Source organism: Ornithorhynchus anatinus, chromosome 4 (genome assembly GCF_004115215.2).
Source record: "Ornithorhynchus anatinus isolate Pmale09 chromosome 4, mOrnAna1.pri.v4, whole genome shotgun sequence".
Classification (NCBI taxonomy): domain Eukaryota; kingdom Metazoa; phylum Chordata; class Mammalia; order Monotremata; family Ornithorhynchidae; genus Ornithorhynchus; species Ornithorhynchus anatinus.
The window spans coordinates 3,319,373-3,343,892 of record NC_041731.1 but is presented as its reverse complement, the minus strand read 5'-3'; the positions used below and the strand labels follow the sequence as shown (position 1 = coordinate 3,343,892).

General features: G+C 51.5%; 1 protein-coding gene across 1 annotated transcript; it reads right to left on the bottom strand.

Moving 5' to 3' along the window:
* Nucleotides 1–1,077: 1,077 nt before the first annotated feature.
* Nucleotides 1,078–10,980, bottom strand: LOC103167602. The gene is made up of 6 exons (XM_029063724.2): nucleotides 10,838–10,980; nucleotides 9,707–10,080; nucleotides 8,338–8,400; nucleotides 6,858–6,947; nucleotides 2,536–2,619; nucleotides 1,078–1,719 (listed from the first exon to the last, which is right to left on the bottom strand). Exons 1-6 carry the CDS (start codon nucleotides 10,885–10,887, stop codon nucleotides 1,433–1,435), a joined length of 948 nt encoding a protein of 315 aa, XP_028919557.1. The 5' UTR covers nucleotides 10,888–10,980; the 3' UTR covers nucleotides 1,078–1,432.
* Between the last annotated feature and the right edge of the window lie 13,540 nt (nucleotides 10,981–24,520).

Below are 24,520 nucleotides of genomic sequence, written 5' to 3'. Positions count from 1 at the left end.
GGCCGACTCGGTGGTCCGGGGCTCTCTCGGCCCCGGGGCGGGACCGTCCCGCCCCGAGGCTTCCTCGGTCTGAGGGCCCCTGGGAATCGCGGAGCCTTTCGGGCTCCGGACCCCCGCCCCCGTCTGAGGATTTGGCAGCGTCCGAGGACCTGGATGCGGAACCCGGCCCTATAAACCGCCCCCCGTGGAAAGCCCGAACTGACCAAGCCGCGGAGAGTCTTGGATCTAAGATTCTCTCCGCCCCACCCGGAAGCTGGAGTCGCCCGCCCTCAGACCCCAGGGGAGAGTCGAGAGGGGCCGAGTTCCCATCCAAAGCCCGGGGTCAGGGTAGCCCCGGAGCCTCCGGGAGAGACCAGGAGAGCCAACGATCTGTTTGTTGGCTGAGCGAATCCCTCTCTCCGCGGTGCCGCTCCTCTGAAGCCCCCTTCCTGAGCCCTCGTCGTCTCGGCCTATCTCACTCTGGGACTTATCCCGGGTTTTCCTCCACCTTAAGGCCGAAACCATTTATACATTCCCCTTCTCGGGCCCATCGCCGGGTTCCTCAACAGATACTACGGGCCAGGCACCGGGGTAGATGCAAGCTAATCGGGTTGGACAGGGTCCCGGTCCCCCGTAGGGGTCGTGACGTTAACCCCCATTCTACAGAGGAGGTAACGAGGCCCAGAGAAGCGGAGTGACTTGCCCAAGGTCACGCGGCGGACACGTGGCGGAGGCAGGATCAGAACCCCGGTTCTTCTGACGCCCGGGCCCGTGCTCTATCCACTAGGCCGGGCTGCTTCTCCGTTGCCAGTGAGAGCTTCCGGGGAAGTCACTGAAACTTGACCCCGAATCGGAAGAGTAGAATCAAGTGTCTCCCACCCTGGGTTCTTGCTTCCATTCTGTTTTTCCTCTCCCGCCCTCACCAGCTCCATTCGCTGTGTGCCGGGCTCTACTCCACGTAGCCCGAGCGTTCCTCGGAAAAAACATTACGCCTGGATGAGGAGGACCACGCTCCCCACCCCTCCCTCCTTCCTTCCGTCCGGGAGAACCCCGTACGGCGAAGGCCGACGAGACTCCGTTGGTGAAGCGGGGAGAGAGTTTGCCAGTCGATCAACCGACGGTCGGTGAAATTTATTGAACGCTTACTCTGTGCCGAGCACTGGACCAAGTGGTTGGGAAGGTGCCTTACGAGAGAGACGGTGGAAGCGCTCCCTGCCCACGGGGAACTCTCGACTGGAGGATCGAGGTCAGTGACCTGAATCCCAGCGAGGCGGGGGGCCGGTCGGAAGGCACACGGGTCCGAGGAACAGAATCGAACCTCTGGGATCTCCCCAGCACGGGCCAACGGCCGCAGACCCGGAACGACGCAACATCCCAACGCGTGCCAAGGAAACCATCTGAACGCACGCCACGGAACCGACTCCGCGCGTTTAGAGAGGGAGAGGGACCGAGCTCACTCCGGGGCCCGGGGAGCATCCGGAGCCTCGAAGGCCGAGGCGCGAGGCTCGGGAACCGGGGAGTCGGACCAGAGGAGGCCGTCGGGATTGAGCCCGTGGGGCGGGCAGGGCCCGGGGGGCCCGGCGCCATCCCCCTGGTTGGCGAACAGGAGGCAAAGCTGATAGACATTGTGATTCAGGAGCTGAATGCCGGGAATGAGGTGCTCCTGCTGGCACTGGAGGATCTTGGAGATGTGAACGCCGACGACCGACACGTTCTGCAGGTCCCGGGAGAGGCGCCTCACTGCGGGATGAGAGACGCGGTCAATACGGCTGCAGAGCGAGGACTGGGAGCCGGCCGGCCCCCGCTTTTAAAAAAATTCTATTTTATCTTTGATGATATTCGTGCCGGGAACTGTATGAAGTGCTGGGGTAGATGGAGGCCGATCACTCGCCCCACATGGGGCTCGCAGTCTTAATCCCCATTTCACAGATGAGGCGACTGAAGCTCAGAGAAGTTCGGTGACTTGTGCAAGGTCACACAGCAGACAAGTGGTGGAGTGGTGGGATTAGAACCCAGGCCTTTCTGGCTCCCAGGCCTGTGCTCCTTCCTACTAGGCCTTGTTTTACTGAGTGCTGGGGTAGACGCGAGTTGGACACAGCTAATCATTTGCTAATCACCGGCCCCACCTGGGGCTCACAGCCTTAAATTCCATTTTACGGATGAGGGAACTGAGGCACGGAGAAGGTAAGTGACTTGCCTAAGGTCACCCAGCAGACAAGTGGCAGATTAGAACCCAGGTTCTTCTGACTCCCAGGCCTTTCCACTGGGCCATGCTCCTTCTACTGGAGAAGCAGCGTGGCTCAGTGGAAAGCGCCCGGGCTGGGGAGTCAGAGGTCATGGGTTCAAACCCCGGCTCCGCCGCCGGTCAGCTGTGTAATTTTGGGCAAGTCACTTCACTTCTCTGGGCCTCGGTTCCCTCATCTGGAAAATGGGGATGAAGACTGGGAGCCCCACGTAGGGCAACCTGATATCCTCCCCAGCGCTTAGAACAGCGCTTTGCGCACAGTAAGCGCTTAACAAATACCACCCTTTATTATTATTATCATTACTACTTACATTCCTCCAGGATCTGCACCATCGTGGTTCCCATCTGCTGGTCTTGGGGAACGCTGGGAGCCGCAGGGGGCTCCTGCTGCGGGGCTAAGGAGAAATGGAAAGGCTATCGATGAGGTGCTTGATGAATAATAATGATGATGATGGTATTTGTTAAGCGCTTACTATGTGCCAAGCGCTGTTCTAGGAGCTGGGGTGAATACAAGGTAATCCAGATGTCCCATGTGAGGCTCACAGTCTTCATTCCCATTTTACAGATGAGGTAACTGAGGCACAGAGAAGTTAAGTGACTTGCCCAAAGTACTCACGGGCCATAATAATAATAATGTTGGTATTTGTTAAGCGCTTACTATGTGCAGAGCACTGATCTAAGCACGGGGGTAGATACAGGGTCGTCAGGTTGTCCCACGTGAGGCTCACGGTCTTGATCCCCATTTTTACAGCTGAGGTAACTGAGGCCCAGAGAAGTGAAGCGACTCGCCCACGGTCACGCAGCTGACAAGTGGCAGAGCCGGAATTCAAACCCACGATCTCTGACTCCCAAGCCCGGGCTCTTTCCACTGAGCCACGGACTTGCCCACAGTCCCACGGCTGACAGGTGGCAGAGAGGGAATTCGAACCCGTGACCTCTGACTCCCAAGCCCGGGCTCTTTCCGCTGAGCCACGCTGCCGCCCGTATTATTAGACTGTGCCCTTTTAAAGCCTCTCCCCCGGCTTCCATTTCAACTCTCTTCATCCCCTCCACCCCGGCTTGCACCCCTCGCTTTCTCCCCCCTTCTAACTCTGCCCCTCCCTTGACTCTCCTGCCTCTGACCCCCCTCACTCACATTCTTTCCCCTGCCTGGCTCTACTTCTTCCGCCCAAATCTGCCCGATCTCAGCTCTCCTTAATTTCAGAGCCTCCACCTCCAGGAAGCCGGCCCTGATTCATCCTCATCGCACCCAACTCTTTCAACCTAATCTCCACCCCTGTTGGAACCAAGCTCAGGCCTAACGCGGAGACGTGCAGCCGGTCGTACGGTGATTTATTCTGACTTATTTTGATATCTCAACCCCGTACTGCCTGCCTACTGTTCCTGCCGGCCCTACCGTTTGCAATATTTTTGGCGGGGAGGGGGCCCTCGTTAGATCGGAAGGCCCCGGTGGGTTTTTCTAAGTGCTGTGTACAGTGCCTAGCGCTCAATAGATGCTCAGTAAACATCATGACTACCATCAGCATCCCGATCCCGGAAGGACGCGGAGTCTAAGGTGTCGGAGGGAGTCGGTGGCTGACCGGGAATTAAACCTGGACCTCCTGCCTTGCCTACTACGCGATCCGGCAGATCCTCGTGCCTTGTTGGACATTAAATAAGAATCAGGTGAATTTTGCTGCACTCATCGGTCTGAATACACTGCAGCCTGATGGCTGAGACAAAGTCCAGCTTCACGATCGAGCTTTTAATGGATTTTTGTTTTCCCTCTGGGTATAGTCGGCATCTCCCCTTATTGCTAACTGAATCGCCCTTCTTTTGCATTTCTGCGTTTGTGCGTCTTCATCGCTTTGATAATCGGCCTCGGTAGCAGGCTGGGCCACTTTGCCTGGAGAGGGGGGGCGATGGAAATTGGAGTGAAGGGGCGATGAAAAACTCCCCGGCGTTCTCTCAGGTCAGGATCTCTATTTGCAGCCCCCTAATCTGTGGTCCGTGATGTGCTGGTGTGAGATTCATATTGATCGGGAGATTGATATTGCCTGGATGCTTAAAAAAAGGGAGGGAAGCGGAGAGGATACGGGAAATGGTGTGAGTGGGCAGGTGGGTTGTGAAACCCACCGGGGGCAACGAGAATAATGATTCACCCCTGCTGACTGACTGAGCTTTCAGCCTCTCCCCCTCATTTATCTTCTACCATTCGGGCCCTGCTGTCTTTCAGCAACGCCGTATCGTAGCGTCAGCGCCGGAAGCTTCGGCAAGCCGAGTAAGTGAGTTTCTTGCCCGTGAAGATCAGTGGGATTCCTCTTCTATTAGTCGCCGTGTCCTCCATTAATTAACCTCTTAGAGAAATCCGGGCCCGAGAGAAGCCCGGTCCCCGTTTTAATTCCATCCTCAATAATCGGGACTCCAGTCCTGTGAACATCCTTAATCCAGCCGGCATTTGAGTGCTGAGCGTGTGCGGAACACTGCGCCTAGCACTGGGGAAAGTACAACGCAACAGAGTTGTCCAGTCACGTTCCCTGCCGGTGCCGAGCTGACCGCCTGCATGGTGCCGTGGATGGAGCGGGGACCTGGGAATCGGAAGGTCATGGGTTCTAATCCCAGCCGTGCCACTCGTCTGCCGCGTGGCCTTGGGCAAGTCACTCCACTTCTCTGGGCCTTAATTACCTCATCTGTAAAACGGGGATGAAGACTGTGAGCCGCATGCGGGTCGGGGACTGTGTCCAACCCAATTTGCCTAGTACGCTGCCTGGCACATAGTCACAGCTCACTAAATGCCATCATTATTATTCAATCTCTCTCTGGGCTCGACATTTAGAGAAAAGTTTCGCCCTGTTAAGCATTGGCATTGAGTTGGGTTGTTGTCATTTAGCGTGTCGGCTTGCAAAAATTACTTTCCCCAATTCCCCCATTACTGCTTCTATCGCTCCTATGTGACGGGGTGTCTGTCACCCACAGTTGACAGGTGAAGCAACTGAGGACCGGGGAGGTTGAGAGAACTTTCTCACCTCACCCAGCGGAGTCGGGGCTGTGAATTTCAACCTGCTGCTAGAATTCCGACCTACTCTCCTTCCGCATGTATCTGAAAAAGCCAACGGGATTTAGGGCTGAAGATGGGTGGTGAAAGTGTGCATTTTAATCCATGGATTTGGTTTTTAAATGTCCAGAAAAATTGGTTGGGAGTTTTGTCTGTCCTGTAGAGAGTGCTGCACAGTGAGACAGCTTTTAAAAGCTGATTCCCTAAAAACCCTTGAGACAGAGAGTTCACATTTAATTTCCCCCTATCTCTGGAGGGGATAGCAATCCCATCATCTACACTGCTGCAATCCTGCTATAATCATATCTCCCGCAAGATAGATGCAAGAGAATGAAAGATTTGAGGGGGAGGAGGGTGGGTTTGTGTGTAGCTGCCTTTCGAGGTCATGTAAATAAGATTAGAACAACATTCTGAATTTAGATAGGATCTGCTCTGAAATGCTTTGAATGCGTAATTAACCCCTCCCAGGAAAGTAGTAAGGAGCAGCTGTCATTAGTCTCATTAAATATGGAGAAACCGAGGCGGGGATTTGCCCAAAGGAGTACGGAAACAACTTCAGACCTCCAAGATCCTAGATCTAAGATGAAATCAACATTGCTCTGCTGGTCACCTGTTACAAAATGGGCGTTCCGTTCATCTGAGGGCACTGGGGAGAGGCTTGTTGTCGAAGGGATACAGGAAGCGGCGCGGCCCAGTGGAATGAGCACCAGCCTGGGAATCAGGGGATCTGGGTTCTAATCCCAGCTCCACCGCTTACCCGCTGTGTGATGCTGGGTGAGTCCTTTAAATTCTCTGTGCCCCAGTTACCTCATTTCTAAAACGGAGATTAAGATGCGAGCCCTGTGAGGGACGGGGACTGTGTCCAGCCCCATGACCTTGTACCCACTCCGGTGTTCAGTACAGCGCTTGGCACACAGTAAGCATTTAAATACCATTTTTCAAAAAAAGTGTTTAGAACGGTGTTCTGCACTCAGTGGGTGTTCAACACATACTATTGCCTGCTGGGTATTCGGAATTCTGGAATAGTCAAGAGGGAATATTATTCATGCATTCAGTCACATTTATTGAGCACTTACTGTGTGCAGACACTGTACTAAGCACTGGGGAGAGAACAATATAATAATAATTCCCTGCCCACAACAAGGTTACGGTCAAGAGGGGGAGACACACGTTAATATTAATAAATATTAACCATCCATGCCCCACCTAGGAAATGGACTGTGTCCAACCTGATTAGCTTGGATCTAACCCAGCGCTCAGTAAAGTGCCTGGCACGCAGTAAATCCTTAACGAATACCCTATTTATATATATATATATATATATATATAAAACGTTGGCATTTGTTAAGCGCTTACTATGTGCAGAGCACTGTTCTAAGCGCTGGGGGAGATACAGGGGGATCAGATTGTCCCACATGAGGCTCACAGTCTTAACCCCCACTTTACATATAGCATTATACACATACGTATTATATACATATATAGATCTATTTAGAATTTTTTGCTCTTCTACTCTGTTCAAAAGGGAGTAGGATAGCAAGGAACGGGAGCCGAACAAAACCGAATGTTCTTCCGGGTGGAATGTGGTTATCGTCTTACCACCCCTTGGGATGCCCTCTCCAGACTCAGGAGTGGCGTTGGCAGCTATCCTCGGCAGGGGCTGGAGTCCCAGGGCAGGAAACGCTCGGGCTTGGAAGGAAAAAAATGATCAACAAACCAGTTTTAACTGTGGATGAGGCTCGAGAACCAAGAAGCCTCAGGGAGACCTCTTTACTTGGGAGCGAAAGGAGGGAGCTCTTCCTCCCAGAGACTTAATTATCAATTCTCCTCATTTCCTTCAGGTAGTGAATTTGCTAAGAAGAATTCCCTACCCAGAAAGTGGAGAGTTGAGCCATTATCTGGATTCACTTAGGCGATTCCTTCAATTGTATTTATTGAGCCCTTACTGTGCGCGGAGCACTGTACTAAGCGCTTGGGAGAGTACGATACGACGATACACGGTCACATTCCCTGCCCACGACGAGTTCTTCCGAGCCACGCGCGTCTCGGGTAGGACGCTGTCGAGGAGTTGCAGAACGTTCTTGGGGAAAAGGGATGACTGGACAGCAGGTGATTTGGAAGAAACGGTTGCGGATGTGCGGAAGAGGTGTGTGCTTTGCGGTGAGCTTATGATTACCGCGGGGTTCACGGAGGATGTAACGGCTGGGCTCCAGGAGCTCGTCGTGGGCGAGGAAAGCGTGTGTTTTATTGTTGCGATGTACCCTCCCAAGTGTTTAGTACAGTGCCCTGCCCACGGTAGGTGCTCCGGAAATAGGACTGATAGAAGAACCGAGTAATTCAGGCCAAGGAAGCCTGTTACTGAAGGAAGAGAAGGGACACGTTCAAAATGATCAACTGTCCGCTTGGCTCCACGGTCAGTTACGGGGCGAAGGATTCCCGTAAGAATCCCCGCTGTGTGGACTAAATGTAACCTCCGAAAGGGTCTACTCTCTCCCTCGCTGGGAAGAGCTTTGGGTTCCTCTCAGCTGAGGGAGTGGCGGAGGCGACGTCCGTTCTTTCCCCCCGTCGAGAACAATCCCTGACTTGTCCGGGCTTCGCATCGCCCTGACGCTTGCCCCGAGGAGAGAGGACACGGTGTTTCTGAAATGTGGCGCGATGAGACGCTCCCGTGGCGAGAGAGGGCGGCAAAAATAACGACCGCTTTGGAAAGGGGACGCCGGCATTCTGCTGCTGACGTCCCCTTTCCTGGGCGAAAGTTTACAAGTACGCAGCGCATTTGCATTTTAAAGGCACTTGAGACCCAGGGCTTTCGGTCCCCCTCCCCGCCAACCATCGCTTTCAGTGTCGTGCGGTATCGTGCTAATGTTGTCTTGTTTTTGTTTCGTTCCGTTTCGCTCTGCCGCCCGTCTCCCCTGATTAGACCGTGAACCGGGATGGTCTCTATCTGTCGCCCAATCGTCCACTCCAAGCGCTCAGTACAGCGCTCTGCGCGTAGTAAGCGCTCAATAAGTACGACCGAATGAATGAACGAAGGCAGGAACGAGCTCTGAGGTCGAAAGGTGAAGATTTCTTTGCGTACCGTGCTCCCGCAGGTCCTTGGGGGGTCTCCGGGCTGGCTTTCCTCCGGCCTGTTGCCTCGGCCCTGGGGAACGACGGAGAGATGCGTGACCCGCTCAGGACGCCCCGGCAAACCGGGCCTTTAGGAGAGTTCCTAACGACGTGACCGCGGCTGAATCTGGAGCTCTGTCGGGGCAGGGATCGTGTCTTCCCACTCGACGGTGTCGCGCTCTCCCAAGCGCTTAGTACAGTGCTCTGCACACACTAAGTGCTCGACAAATACCATACGGAGCTCTAATACGGAGCCCCGCGGATAGTCGGCGCTCAATAAATACCGTTGACGGTAAGCGCTGAGTGCCGCGCTCTGCGCCTACGAAGCGCTCAATAAATACTGTCGACGGGGGAGCGCTCGAACATCCTTCATTGATCTGAAAGCAGCGCGGCTTAGCGGAAAGAGCCCGGGCTTGGGAGTCAGAGGTCGAGGGTTCTAATCCCGACTCCGCCACTCGTCTGCTGTGTGACCTCGGGCGAGTCACTTCACTTCTCTGGGCCTCAGTTACATCAGCTGTAAAAATGGGGATTAAAAAATGCGAGCCCCAGGTGGGACAATCTGACTACCCTGAATCTACCCCAGCGCTCAGAACAGTGCTCTGCACACGGTAAGTCAGAGTCAGAGGTCGAGGGTTCTAATTCTGGCTCCAACGCCCGTCTTCCCACTGAGCCACAGAGTTGGTAGACACCTTCCCCGCCCACAGTGAGCTTACAGACTGTGAGCCTCAGCGTGGCTCAGTGGAAAGAGCGCAGGCCTGGGAGTCAGAGGTCGTGGGTTCTAATCCCGGCTCGGCCGCTTGCCAGCTGTGTGACTTCGGGCGAGTCGCTTCGCTTCTCTGGGCCTCAGTTCCCTCATCTGTAAAATGGGGACGAAGCCTACGAGCCCCACGTGGGACAACCTGATCACCTTGTATCCCCCAGCGCTTAGAACAGTGCTTCGCACATAGTAAGTGCTTAAATGCCACCATTTAATTTATTTTTTATGTGGAACGTGGACTGTGGCCAACCTGATTAGTCTGTGCCTACCTCAGTACTTAGTACGGGGCCTGGTGCGTAGTAGGTGCTTAAATACCATAAAACAAACAAACGAAAACTTGCCGGGGCCTCAGTTTTCTCATCTGCAAAACGGGTATTAAGACACCCGCCCTTCCTCCCCCTTAGACGGGTAAACCCCTTTTGTGGTGCAGGGACTGTGGCCGATCTGATTAATCCCGTGCCTAGCCAAGCCCCCGGCACAGAGTAGGCGCTTAACGAGAGCCACATTTCTTACTGTCGACGGGCAAAGTGCGCGATTTAAACACCTCGGGCCCCCGTCAATTTCCACGGAAAAGCCGACTCACGTTTGGCCTCGACGGGGCTTACGGCCTCCATCTTCCAGAGGGCTTCCATCTTCTCGTAGAAGGGAGACTGGTGGACCCCGTGGGCCCCGCTGGCCTCGGAGAAAGCCTGCTCCGAGCGGAACTGGCTCTTCAGGTGTTTCCACTTGGTTCGGCACTGCTTGGGGGTGAAAGACAGTTGGTGCCGCGCCAGGGCTTCCGCGATCTCTCCCCACAGGGCGTTGTTCCTCTGGCCCGTTCCGGGAATCGTCTGCCTGGCCTTCCCTGTCTTGAGGATGACCTCCAGCAAGAGGTCGGTTTCGCGCTTCCCCCAGCTGGCTCTCCCCCCGCCACTGGGGTTCTTCTTCGGGTTTCTCTTCAGACCGGTCCGAGGCTTTCTGGAAAACGCGCGCGGAGACACACAGACCCGCCACTTATAAACTACACCTGTCTCCTCACCGACTTGCGGACCGTTTTAAAATCGGCGCCGAATTCCCCATCCCGGGAATCCGAGGGCCTCGATTTCGCAGGAGAGGCTGCGGATCCCGGAGGGCAAATACGTCGCTGAAGATCACGCGGTAGATACGACCGAGGGGATGCACAAAATGACATCCCTCGCCACCATCTTGTGGAAATTCGTCCCCGGCACCGGGATGCAAGAACGACCCTGAGAGGGGCCTCCCCTCCCGCAGTCGGTCTTCCCCACCCCCGGACCGTGAGCACGGGCACCGCGCCTGGGCCTCAGAGCCCGGCGGTGGCGTCCCGGGCCCGACGTGGATTCGAGGACCGGGCCGTGTCCATCCCCCGGATTCTGTTTATGGCGACTAAGGTGTCTTGCTCTGTCCGTCCGTCTCCCCCCGTTTAGACTGTGAGCCCGTCAGTGGGCGGGGATGGTCTCTACCTGTTGCCGAACTGTCCATTCCAAGCGCTCAGTCCAGTGCTCCGCACAGAGTAAGCGCTCCATAAATACGACTGAATGAATGCAAACCCGGCCTCTGTCCGCCCTTCCTCGCTCCTGTAATGCTGGGCCGTTAAAGGACGGCTACCTCCTTGCCCCCAAGCGCCTCGAAAGAGAGAGAGAGTCTGCTCCCATTTTTCTTTGCATTGCAACAAGCCCTGCCCTCAGCTCCCACCCCTGCTCCCCCTGCAACTCACAGTTGTTCGGGCCTTGCTTCTGCGGGTCTGCCGCTGCCTCCTCTCTCCATGATGAGCTGCGGTGACCCGTTCTAAGCTCCACCTTGGGATCTACAGACTCCCCAGAGGGTCAAACCTGCCTTCCGAGCGACCTCGCAGCCCCGGTCCCTGAGAGCTGGAGGTTTTTCTGCCCAGAATGAGGCCGCCCTTGAGTCCCCCTGCAGGATGGGAGGGAAATCGCTGGGCCCAAAGGGGAAATCAATCAATCGAATTTATCCATGCATTCGAACGTATCTACCGAGCGCCTACTATGTGCACGGCACCATACCGAGCGCTTGCAGTGTACAATTCGGCAACAGATAGAGACCATCCCTGCCCGATAACGCAAAGACAGCAAAGCCAAACAGAGCGAAGCAAGTAGTCCGGCGTAGACATCGTGAACATCAATAGAGTCATAGATATCTACACCTCATTAACAAAATAAATAGAGTAATAAATAATCTATAGCAATATGCACAGTGCCGAGGGGAAGGGGGAAGAGCAGATGAGGGCAGAATGGGGAGGGGAGGAGGAGCAGAGGGAAGGGGGGGGGGAGCTCAGGCTGGGAAGGCCTCCTGGAGGAGATGAGCGCTCAGTAGGGCTTAGAAGAAGGGAAGAGAGTTAGTTATTGAGCGCTTACTGTGTGAGGAGCACCGTACTAAGCGCTTAGCGCCGTACTTTGTAAGAATGTGTCCGTTATTGTTGGGTTCTCCCAAGCGCTCAGTACAGCAGCCTGCACGCAGTAAGCGCTCTACAAATTCATTCGATCGCATTTATCGAGCGTCTCCCGTGTGCGGAACACTGTACTAAGCGCTTCAAAGTATAATTCGGGAACAAATAGAGACAATCCCTGCCCACAGAGGGCTCACAGTCTAGAATTGGGGGGCAAAGACATCGAAACAAGTAAACGCGTCGATAGCGTCGATACAAATAAATAGAATTATAGGTATATACACACATCAGAACAAGCAAAATGGGCATTGATATAAATCAGTGGAATAGGAGTATAAATGTGATGGAATGACTGTATTAAGCGCTTCATACAGAGCGACCCGGTGTGGGTCTCTGAGAGAGGGGCCGGGCAGAGGTAGAAACCGTGCCCAGGGCCGATTGCATCCCTTCTTTTCCAAATGCATCAGGTCTCACTGGACAGGCAGGATGCCCCGCGATGTCCACACTGGACTATGTCCCTCCCACAGTCGGTCTTCCCCACCCCCGGATCGTGAGCACGGGCACCGCGTCTGGGCCTCAGAGCCCGGTGGTGGCGTCCGGGGCCCGACGTGGAGTCCGAGAACCAGGCCGTCCTTCGGAAAACCCCATCCTACAGAACCCCGACACCAGGCAGAGATGCATTCGAACCTCTGGACCTAAAATATTACTCCAGAGGGGTCCCCGATAACCCCCCCCCCCGCCTTGCTCCAGACCACTGCACCAACCTCCCAGGTATCCATCTCTCCAGAAAGCACTCCCTCCCGGATATCCATCTAGCCAAGAACCGCTCCCGACAGATGGAGAGAGGCTGGAGCCTTCTAGCCTTCAACCTCCTCCTCTTCCTCCTCCTTTTTCCATCTGCAGCTTCTGGACGCCCCCTCAAAACCATCATCTCTCTCGCTTGCCAACCGGCCCCGGCTGTGGGGTATCGCTCACTCAATCAGTGGTGTTCATTCATTCATTCAATAGTATTTATTGAGCGCTCACTATGTGCAGAGCACTGTACTAAGCGCTTGGAAATGGGCAAATCGGCAACAGATAGAGACGGTCCCTGCCCACCGACGGGCTTACAGTCTAATCGGGGGAGACGGACGGACAGAAACGATAGCGATAAATAGAATCGAGGGGATGGACGTCTCATTAAAACAACGGCGATAAATAGAATCGAGGGGATGGACGTCTCATTAACAAAATAGATAGGGTAATAAAGATATATACAAATGAGCGGATGAGCAGAGTGCCGAGGGGAGGGGGAGGGAGGGGGGAGGAGCAGAGGGAAAGGGGGGGAAAAGGGGGCTTAGCTGAGGGGAGGGGAAGCGGGGGGTAGAGGGGCAGCAGAGGGAAAAGGGGAAGCTCAGTCTGCAGAGCTTCCTATGCGTAGAACACTGTGCTAAGTGCTTGGGTTACAGCCCCGGGGGCCCTCAGAGACTGAGTTGAGAGTTCTTGCCGACACACAGCCACCGAACCGGGAGTGATTTAATAGTTCTGGTTTATGGGCTCTGTCTGTGTCGTGGCCGGCTCTGGTATAAACCCAGACAAGATGAGAAGTAGTAATAATGATGATGTTGGTATTTGTTAAGCGCTTACTATGTGCAGTGCACTGTTCTAAGGGCTGGGGTGGATACAGGGTCATCAGGTCGTCCCACGTGAGGCTCACAGTCTTCATCCCCATTTTACAGATGAGGGAACTGAGGCACAGAGAAGTGAAGTGACTCGCCCACAGTCACACAGCTGGCGAGTGGCAGAGCCGGGGTTCGAACCCATGACCTCTGACTCTTTCCCGGGCTCTTTCCACTGAGCCACGCTGCTTCTCTCAGCGTGGCCTAGTGAAAAGAGCACAGTTCTGGAAGTCTGAGGACGTGGGTTCTTGTCCTGGCTCCACCACATGTCTGCTGTGTGACCTTGGGCGAGTCACTTCACTTCTCTGGGCCTCGGTGCCATCATCTGCAGAATGGGGATTAAGGGCGAGAGCCCCATGTGGGACAGGGACTGTGCCCAACCCAATTATCTTATATCCACCCCAGTGCTTAGAAGAGTGCTTGGCACATAGTAAGTGCTTCCGCCCCACAGCTCTTGTGTAGATATGTACATATTATTCTACTTATTTTATTAACGATGTGTGAATACATCTATAATCTATATTGTTGCTATCGACGTCTCTCCACTTGTTTTGTTGTCGGTCTCCTCTCTTTTAGACTGTGAGCCCGTCGTTGGGGAGGGATTGTCTCTGTTGCCAAAATGTGCTTTCCAAGTACAGTGCTCTGCACCCAGTAAGGGTTCAATAAATACGACTGAATGAATGAACAAATAGCACTATGATTTCTATTATTATTAAGAGGAGGATTTCCGTTCTCTGGGGAATGGACCCAAGTGACCCTTCCCTTCAGACTCCAAGAGATGGAGTTTCAAAGGGGGTGATGAGAGGAGGGAGGGAAAGAAAAGAGAGGGGAAAAGTCATTTCAGCCCTGTTACCACTGATGGGAAAAGTCCCACCGACCCAAAGCTTCCCCTTAGGCTGAGGGTGCTGCCTGCTCACAGTGGCCTAGTGGAAGGAGCGTGGGCCTGGTAGTCAAGAGAACCAGGTGAGTAGCCAGTGGCTGCCTATCAACCTCCGCACCAAACAAAAACCTCTCACTCTAGGCTTCAAGTCTCTCCATCCCCCGGCCCCCTCCCACCTCTCCTCCCTCCTCTCTCTCTCCCGCCCACCCCGCGCGCTCCGCTCCTCCGCCGCCCGCCTCCTCGCCGTCCCCCGTCCTCGCCCGTCCCGCCGTCGACCCCCGCGCCGGGTCCTCCCGCGGTCCCGGGACGCCCTCCCTCCTCCCCTCCGCCAAACTCATTCTCTTCCCCTCTTCGAAGCCCTGCCGAGGGCTCCCCTCCTCCGAGAGGCCTTCCCACACCGAGCTCCCCTTTTCCCTCTGCTCCCTCTGCTCCCCCTCTACCCTCCCTTCACCTCTCCTCAGCTAAGCCCTCTTTTTCCCCCTTTCCCTCTATTCCCCTCTTCCTTCCCCTCCCTTCAGCACCGTACTCATCCGCTCAACTGTATATATCTTCATTACCCTATTTATTTTGCTAATGAGATGTGCATCACCTCGATTCTATTTATTTGCTATTATTCTAATGAGACGTTCATCCCCTCGATTCTATTTATTGCTATTGTTCTTGTCCGTCCGTCTCCCCCGATTAGACCGTAAGCCCGTCAAAGGGCAGGGACTGTCTCTATCTGTTACCGATCTGTACATTCCAAGAGCTTAGTATAGTGCTCTGCACATAGTAAGCGCTCAGTAAATACTATTGAATGAATGAATGAATCTGGCACCGGCCTACTGTGTCATCTTGGGCGAGTCACTTAACCTCTCTGGACCCCAGTTTCCTCATCCCTAAAATGGAGATGAGAGACCTGCCCTTTTTCCCTCTTAGATTGTGGAATACCTTGAGGGATAGAGGCTGGGATTGATCTGATTATCTTGTATCTAGCCCCAAAACTGAGCCTATAGTAAATGTTTAAAAGATATTATTATCATGATTACCTCTCATGGAGTCCCAGATTATAAGAAGAAGAATTGCATTTGTTAAGCACTTTTTTCAATGGCATTTGTTAAGCGCTTCCTAGGTGCTGGGTACTGTATTAAGCGTTGGGGGGTAGATATGAGCTAATGAAGTTGGACACAGTCCGTGTCCTACATGAGGCTCACAGTTTTAACCCCCATTTACAGGTGAGGTGACTGAGGCACAGGGAAGTTAAATGACTTGCCCAAGGTCACACAGCAGACAAGTGGAATATGTCTATTAATAATGTTGGTATTTGTTAAGCGCTTACTATGTGCCGCGCACTGTTCTAAGCGCCGGGGTAGATACAAGGTAATTAGGTTGTCTCACATGAGGCGCACAGTCTTAATCCCCATTTTACAGATGAGGGAACTGAGGCACCGAGGAGTTAAGCGACTTGCCCAAAGTCACACAGCTGACAAGTGGAGGAGCCGGGATTAGAACCCGTGACCTCTGACTCCTAAGCCCGGGCTCTTGCCACTGAGCCACGCTGCTTCTTGTGTTTATCGTTATATTGTCCTCTCTCAAGCGCTTAGTACAGTCCTTTGCACACAGTAAGCGCTCAATAGATATGACTGAACGAAGGAATGAATGAGAGAGGCAGAATTAGAACCCAGGTCCTTCATTCAGTTGTATTTATTGAGCGCTTCATGTGCAGGGCATTGTGCTAAGCTCTGGGGAGAGGACAATATAACAACAAACAGACCCGGTCCCTGTCCACAGACCTCCAGGCCCCCACTCTTTCCACTAGGCCACACTGCAAATACTCTGTACCCAGCGCCGGGATAGGCCCAAGATAATCAGCTCCTACCTGGGGCTCACAATCTAAGCATGAGAGAGAACAGGTGTTGAATCCCCATTTTGCAGATGAGGAAACTGATGCATAGAGAATATAAATCCTTGCCCAAGGCCACACAGTAAAACAGTGGCAGAACCAGGATTAGTAATAATAATCATTATGGTATTTTTTAAGCGCTTACTATGTGCGGAGAACTGTTCTAAACACTGGGATAGATACAAGGTAATCAGGTTGTCCCACATGGGGCTCAGAGTCTTAATCCCCATTTGACAGATGAGGGAACTGAGGCACAGAGAAGTAAAGTGGCTTGCCCAAAGTCACTCAGCAGACGAGTGCCGGAGCCGGGATTAGAATCCACGTCCTTAGGTTCCCAAGCCCGTGCTCTGTCCATTGAGCCATTTTGCTTCCTCTGACCTCCAGCTCCATACTTTTTCTGTTAGGCCACTTGCTTCTTTTAATTTATCTGGCCTCAGTTTCTTCAGCTGTAAAATGGGGACTCAGTACCTGTTCTTCATCCTACTTAGACTGTAGGGACTACGTCTGGCCTGATTATTTTCTATCGAGAACCCGGCCCGGAGTAAATATTTACCAAATACCACAGTTACTATCATTATACTCTCAACCCTAGTAGGCAACCACTCCTCTCCGGGGGCCTTTTAGGACGCTCGGCTCCTAATCCTCCTCCCCTCTCCATCGCCCCTACTCCCTCCCTCTGCTCTACCCCCTTCTCCTCCCCTCAGCACTTGTGTATATTTGTACACATGTATTATTCTATTTATTCTATTAATGATGTGTATACATCTATAAATCTATTTATTTTGGTGCCCTTGATGCCTGTCTACTTGTTATCTTTTGTTGTCTTGTCTTCCCCGCTCCTAGACCGTGGGTGAGCCCGTCGTTGGGCAGGGATGGTCTCTACCTGTTGCCGAATCGTACTTTCCGAGAGCTTAGTACGGTGCTCTGCACACGGTAAGCGCCCAGTAAATACGACCGAATGAATAACCAGCATCGGCTTTGGTCACTCAACTCCTCTCTGGCATCCCAGCCTAGGCGGGGCGGGGGGGAGAATTTGAAGTCAAAGAATCCACAGCTCTGACTAGACAAACCCTTTGTCCGGCAGAGTTGCTAATCATGGCCTTCACTCTCTCTCTCACCGCTGCTTGGCATTGGCTTTCTCCTTTTCCCCTTCCTCACTTTTCCCTCTTTTTTCTTTCCTCCTCATCCCGTTTTTCCCGATTTCTTTCCTCCCTCCTTCCTCCCTCGTTCCCGCCCTTCTCCAGCAGAGGGCCCTCTGCCTTCTCAGCAGCGGCCTCTGCCATCTGCACCTAGTTATTATTATTATTATTACTATTATTATTATTACACTTCATAAGTGATGTCGCAGGTCTGGGAGTCCCAACCCCGGAGAAAAGTGAGATTCCATTTATCTCCGATTCTTAATTTCGGCCACGTAATAATAGTTAATAATAATAATTATGGTGTTCGTTAAGCGCTAACGCCGGGGTAGATCCAAGATGATCGGGTTGGACACAGTTTTAATCTCCATTTTGCAGATGAGGGAACTGAGGCTTAGAGAAGTTAAGTGACTTGCCCAAGGTCACACGAAAGACAAGGGGCAGAGGAAGGATCAGAAGCCGCATCCTTTTGACGCTCAGGCTCATTCTCTTACCACTAGGCCACGCTGCTTCTCCTTTCATTCATTCAATAGTATTTATTGAGCGCTTACTATGTGCAGAGCTCTGTACTAAGCGCTTGGAGCGTACAATTCGGCAACAGATAGAGACCATCCCTGCCCAATAACGGGCTCACAGTCTAAACTGTGGCACCGAGGCTTTTTGAGCACAGTACCCACTACAACGTTGAGAGCTGGGTGGGTGATAGGTTAGGGCATTTATTAAGCTCTTGTCTGGGGTTGAGCCCTGGGTTAAGCTTGGAGTGAGGCCAAAAGCAGTTCAGCCGTGGTCCCACCCGGGGGGTCCCAGGTGAGAGAGTTGCACAACCTCCCCCAGATCTTCCCGTCCGTCTGGGCGGCCCATAAGCTTATTTAAGGTTTATCTCTGGTAGACTCCGGCAGTCTCTTTGCTTCGGTTGTCTCTCTCTCGGTTTGGTCATCTGCCGTTAGCAAGCAGCCCAGCCCGGTCCATCCGCTCCTGGGCCCTCCCATTTTCTGACATCTCGAACGACTTCCCTCCAGTATGTCCTTCTCGTTTTTCATTTCTCCTCGTTTCTGCCCAGGTTGTGAGCACTTTCATGAGAAGCGGGGTGGCCCAGCGGAGCGGGCCCAGGTTTGGGAATCCCACCTCCACCACTTGCCTTCCCTATGACCCTGGGCAAGTCTCACTTCTCTGGGCCTCGGTTCCCTCATCTGTACAATGGAGATAAGATACTTTTTCTTATAATCATCAGTGGTATTTATTGAGCGCTTACTAGGTGCACAGCACTGTACTAAGTGCTTGGGAGAGTATAATATAACAAAGTTGGCAGACATCTTCCTTGCACCCAGTGAGCTCACGGTCTAGAGGGGAAATAGACATTAATATAAATAATTTATTACATATAATGTAAAGATATGTACTTAAGTGCTGTACTTTCCTTCTTCTCCACTTTCTCCTCCTCTTCCTCCTCCTCCGTCTTCTCCTCCTTCTTCACATCTCTCTTTTCCTTCCTCTCTAATACTTTGTCAATAGACCCAAGTGGCCTGGGGAATTTTAGAGTCCCAGATCTATCCTTTGCATACCATGAAGGGACACAAACACAGGCCCCAGAAAAGTCCAAGGTCCCCCAAAAGAGCCAAACTGTACAGCAGTGAAAGGCAATTTGAACCATCGGGAACTTACCCAGTAAAGTTGGAAGCCCCAAAGAAAGCTTTTTTTTAATCTCTTCATCCTTGAATTCCTTTCTTGTTACATCCTGGATTTCCCCTAGTTGGCTAGCTACGTGATATCTATTTTAATCATTCATAAGACCTAGACAGTTGCTTTTACCTTCCCACTTCCCGTCTTGAACCACCCTCTTGCCATATACAGTTGAAACAGCTGTTATCCCAGTTTGGCATTAGGATAACTGATTATTCCATCCCGTGCCCCTCCTCTGGTTTTCCCCTCCAATCACCCAAGGGATAAAGAAGCACAACTCACATCATCTCAGGATTTGATGTCGGGCGGAATTCCCGAGGGTTTTAACTCTCCGGTTGGTGAGGTGGTTTAGGAAAAGCCTTGGGGACCACTGATTGGGAGGAATTTTATTAACAACAAATACTCTCCATCGCCTAAAAAAATAACTGTGTGGACAAAACGATCACGGTGTTCATTTTCAGCAAATGCGGCTACTTTAGTCAAGTCTTTACTCAGAGTCTGCTTGAGTATGAGAGAAATGGAAATGTACTCCTGCAAAAGAAAAAAAAAACTTTAGAAATTAAAATGAAATTAAAGCAAAGAAGACAGAAGTTTGGGCAAGTAACTTACCTGTTGTGTACCTCAGTTTCTCCATCTGTAAAGTGGGGATAAAATATCTGATCTCCCTTTTTTTAAAATGGTATTTGTTAAAAGCTTCCTATGTGCCACACGCTGTTCTAAGTGCTGGGGGTAGATACACGGTAATGAGGTTGGGCACAGTCCGTGTCCCACTTGGGGCTCACAGTCTTCATCCCTACTTTACGGATGAGGTAACTGAGTCCCAGAGACGTGAAGTGGCTTGTCCAAGGTCACACGGCAGACGAGTGGTGGAGTCGGGACTAGAACCCAGGTCCTTCTGACTCCCGTTCTCTATCCACTAGGCCACACTGCTTCTGCTGCTTCCTTCCTCTCCTATGGGAGCCAGGGTTTGTGTCTTATCTAACTAGCTTCTATCTACCATAACATTTAGCACAAAAATACGTAATAAATATCATCATAACTATTTAAGACGGACTGGGTTTATATGCCTTACTGAGCCTCTGGAGAAATGTAGCGTGTTGATCTTTAACTCAAATCTGATGCCTAATAAAACAATATAGATTCAAAGGAGCAAGAGCAGAAAAGATGTTTGGGCTTATTTCACCGTATCTCATTCAAAAAATAACAACAATAATTACAAAACACAGTCTGCCTTAGGTCATAATCTAATTGCTGTCTGAACTTGCTTTCTTCAAAGACTAGAGAATACTTCCCGGTGTCTGTTTAGAATTTCCTTTTCACTAACTCTTATTTATATTCCTCCTCGTACAATCGGAGGAAAACAATAACTTCCATTATCTGTTTCCTTTCAGGTCCTGATATAATTCAATGGCATTCTTCCACTGTTTGGTTCTAGAAAAGCCCTACTGTCCTACCTTGCGGTGAGGAAAACTTTCTCTGCTTTCCCTGTTGGTATGGGTCAGATCTCCTCGGGTTTCTCTGCCCTCACAGCATCTGCTGGGGTTGTTGGTAGCCTTTTTCTGAGAGCTGTTAAGCATTTAGAAATAATAATTACGGTACCTGTTAAGCGCTTACTACGTGCCAACCACTGGTCTAAGCGCCGGGGTAGATACAAGTTAATCAACAAGTAATAAAAGTCTACTATGGCCAAAGCACTGTGCTAAACACCGGGGTAGAAGCAAGACAGTTTGGGTGCTATCCCACAGGGCTAATGACTTTTTTTTAATGGTATTCGTTAAGCACTTACTATGTGCCAGTGCTTTGCTAGATGCCGGAGTAGATACAAGAAGCAGCGTGGCTCAGTGGAAAAAGCCCGGACTTGGGAGTAAGAGGTCATGGGTTTCAATCCCTGCTCTGCCACTTGGCAGCTGTGTGACTGTGGGCAAGTCACTTAACTTCTCTGTGCCTCAGTGACCTCATCTGTAAAATGGGATAAACTGCGAACGTCACGTGGGACAACCTGATTTCCCTGTATCTACCGCAGCGCTTAGAACAGTGCTCTGCACATAGTAAGCGTTTAATAAATACCAACATTATTATACAAGATAATCAGGTTGGACAATGTCTGTGTCCCACAGGGAGCCTCGGGTCAGTTACTCTGGGGTAATTGAGGCCCAGAGAAGTTAAGCGACTTGCTTGGGTCACCCAGCAGGCCAATGATAGAGCAGGGATTAGAACCCAGGTCCTCCGACTCCCAGACCCGTGCTCTTCCTACTAGGCCGTGCTGCTTCTAATTTAACAGGTAGGGAGACCGGGTTGTAGGCCACGCTGGCTTCTGAATGACTCAAGCAGCTGCATCCCCACTACCTGGTTTGTAACTGGAACAGGGAGGAAATGAGATGAGAGGAGTTGAAGGCAGAACTGAAATTAGACAGTGAGTGGAGGAGGAGATGAAGTGATGTGCAAACTTTGAGAGGATCTGTGTGTCATTTAGCTCTTCCTTGCCATGCCTACACCGTGGGTGTTAACTTGGAAAGAGGAAGGGTTGGGAGGTACCAGAATGTGTGGTTGTAATATTGCTCTCTTTCTAGAGATTTTGACGAGAATGTAAATCGCTGCTCTATTTTTCCAGATGGTTTACTACTTGTCGGAGGGGATATGGATTCTCTTAGTCCATGAGAAGGGAAAAATGGAGCAGACCAAAGACAAGGGGAGACTTGTTCTAACAGATCCTGGGAGCGAACTTCCTTCGAGTCTCCGGGGAAGGAAAAGTCTGGGTGAGGGTTCACTGCAGGCAGGGCTCCTCCGTCACAGCCCCGACTCCTAAGTATTTACAACCGAAGAGAAACGAGACGGTCCGTCATGTGGCTAAAAATAAAACCACAGTGCAGCTGTTCTATTGTGTGTGGAAGCTTAGGGAGCCTCAATGTTTCATACCCGGACTTGGGAACAAAATATGACTAACTCGGAAGCCTCACCTCACTCTCTTACCTGGGAGACAAAGTCTGAGAGGGGAATGGAGAGGTGCGGTTGGGGGTGATGGGAAAGAAGATGGAAGAAGGGTGAAAATCAATCAATAGTATTTTTTTGAGTGCTGACCTTGTACGGAGCATTGTACCGAGCGCCTGGGAGAGCACGATGCAATAGATCTGGTAGACTCTCAAGGAGTTTAAAGCTTAATGGAGGTTCAAGGCTGACACTGAATTTTAGACTTTGAGAACTCTTGGGGTTCTAAATATACGCTCCAAAGTGGAACACTTAAGGACTGGGGGAGAGAGGTGACTAAGAAATTCAAGGACCCGAACAAAGAAGAGAAAGAGGGAGAGCTCTGGGAATTCAAGCAGCGTCCTAATCAGCTCGATATGCCAGCCCTATCCTCAAGTGGTGATCTAAACAAGTTCTGTTCTGGTGGATCCGAAGGGGGAGAGAGTTCCAGGCCAGCGGCAGGACGTTAGCAAGAGGTTGGAGGCAAGACAGATGAGACCGGGGTCCTGTGAGTAGGTGAGCTGGAAAAGGAGTGTGAGCTGAGGTGTAGTGGGAGAAGAGGGCTGAAAACCCAAAATTTGCTTAAAAATCAAATTTAGCTCCAATTATCTGGGTCATTCAGGCTACCCATCTCTACCCACCAAAAATCTTTCCTCCAAAGTATTGGACGGATGGAAGTAAAAAGCTATTTAGCGGCCTGAGTTATCTAGAAACTCTGTTAATTTGAACCTGTCCCAGGGAAGCTTTTAATAATATAATAATTGTGGAATTTAAGTGCTTACTTTGTGCCAGGCACTATTCTCAGCACTGGGGAGCATACTAGATATTCAGATCAGACACAGTCCCTGTCCCAAAGTGGTAAGGAGAACAAATAATGAATCCCCATTTTACAGATGAGGAAACTGAGGCACAGAGCGGTCAAGTGACAGAGGTCAAGAAGCAGACAAGTGGGGGACCAGGGATTAGAACCCAGGTCTCCTGAACTCCCAGCCCCTCGCTCTTTCCCCTAGGCCAGGCTGCTTCTCATTTGCTTCACATCTCTGCTCACACCTCCTGAGGTAGCAACAGTGAGAAGTTACTGAACACTTAAAGGAAGCGGGAGTAAGAACAGTAATAATAATGATGGCATTTATTAAGTGCTCACTATGTGCCAAGCCCTAGGGTAGATTCAAGAGAATCAGATAATAATAATGAGAAGCAGAATGGGCTAATAGAAAGAACTTGTGGCTGGGAGTCAGAAGAGCAGGGTTCTAATCCCAGCTCCACCACCTACTTTCTATGTGATCTTAGGCGAGTCACTTAACTTCTTTGGGCCTCAGTTTCCTCAACTGCAAAATGGAGATTCAATACCCTGCGAGAGAGGGCTCACAGGAGGAAAAGGAGTTCGGGTAAAATGTCCTGGAGAGATCCTATGTCGTTTTGGACAAGATCCCTCCCTCCAAGGCCCAGCGAGAGGAAATACCGCTTAACAAAGCAACACTTTTCTATGAAGATGAAAAGCCCCAAATCCCAGAGACAAGGGAGGGTGAAGGGGGTCCTTTAAATTTATCCTCTTGTGAGGATCAACCTACTTCAAAGAACCTTCCCGTCTCTCCTCTGGATATCTTGGTTTGGTTTTGCATCGAGTAGTGGACATTTGGAGGGTTGATAAGGGCTACACATTCTTATCTAGGGATGAGGAGGGAGGGTCTGTGGGGGAGGGAGCCAAGATGAGGAGGGGGAGTCTCAGGGGGAGGCCAGGCAAAGGAAATCGGTACCTGGAACCCAGCTCCGACTCTAACCGGCTACGTGACCCAGGGCTCGGCCCTCACACGGGGCAGAGTTTCCTGGACCGCGCAATATTTGTCTTTAAACATGTTTTTGTCCCTCGTGATTGTCCACAAAGATCTAGCTCGGGAGGTTAAAGATAACACAGGTTGGCAGACCCGTCCCTTGACCAATCCCGAGGCTTTTTTCTGGAAACTCCTCTCTCGGGGCAGAAGTAAAAGGTTTTCCTCCCCAGATAAAACGCAGTATGAGACCATCCCCGTGCGTAAACCCACCTCCCGCCATCAAGGGTGAGGTTTCATTCCCTGCCAACATTTCTTTGCCTTCTGTAGGCCTGGCTTTAAAGGACCTTTCAATGCCGGGCACTGTGTTTGATCTCTTAGCTGGTGTTCTTCACTGACACTTTGAGGCCTCTCCCCAAGAGATTGCTTAGCTTTCCTTGTGACTGAGGGCGAGGGGCTCTATGCCCTGAAGAAATAGACCTGAACTTCCTATTTCCGGGCTGCCTTATAGGAAGGACTGAGAGTAGCACCGGGAGATGGAAATGGGGAGCCAAACTTGACAGGTGTTGAAGGGAAGAAAGCAAGGCTGGCAATACAGCAGGAGAGGCCTGCTAAGAGGAGAAAAGTTGCAAAGCCCTGCAATTCCTTCCTGCTGCTGCACTTGCTTAAAAACCACCCAGTATTAATAGCAATTGTGATACATGTTGAGCACTTACTATGAGCCAAGAATTGTGGTGGATACAATATGATCGGATAGGACGCAGTTTTGTTGGGAGGGGGATTGTATGTGTTTTTTTATGATATTTAAATGCTTACTGTGTGCCAGGCACCGTTTTATGAGCTGACAAGGTAAGCAGGATGGGCTCACGGTCTTAATCCCCATTTTACAGACGAAGGAATTGAGACACAGAAAAGTGAAGTGACTTGCCCTAGGTCACACAGCAAACAAGTGGCGGAGCTGGAATTAGAAACCAGGTCCTTCTGACTCCCAGGTCCCTGCTCTAGACACGAGGTTATGCTG

Bases quoted from the DNA above. Each gene is read 5' to 3' on its own strand.
- LOC103167602 (XM_029063724.2), bottom strand. From the start codon at position 10,887: ATGGAGAGAGGAGGCAGCGGCAGACCCGCAGAAGCAAGGCCCGAACAA. The intron at 10,081-10,837 runs GTGAGTTGCAGG...CGCGTTTTCCAG, and splicing joins GAAGCAAGGCCCGAACAACT to AAAGCCTCGGACCGGTCTGA. The intron at 1,720-2,535 runs GTAAGTAGTAAT...CTCATCCCGCAG, and splicing joins GGTGCAGATCCTGGAGGAAT to TGAGGCGCCTCTCCCGGGAC.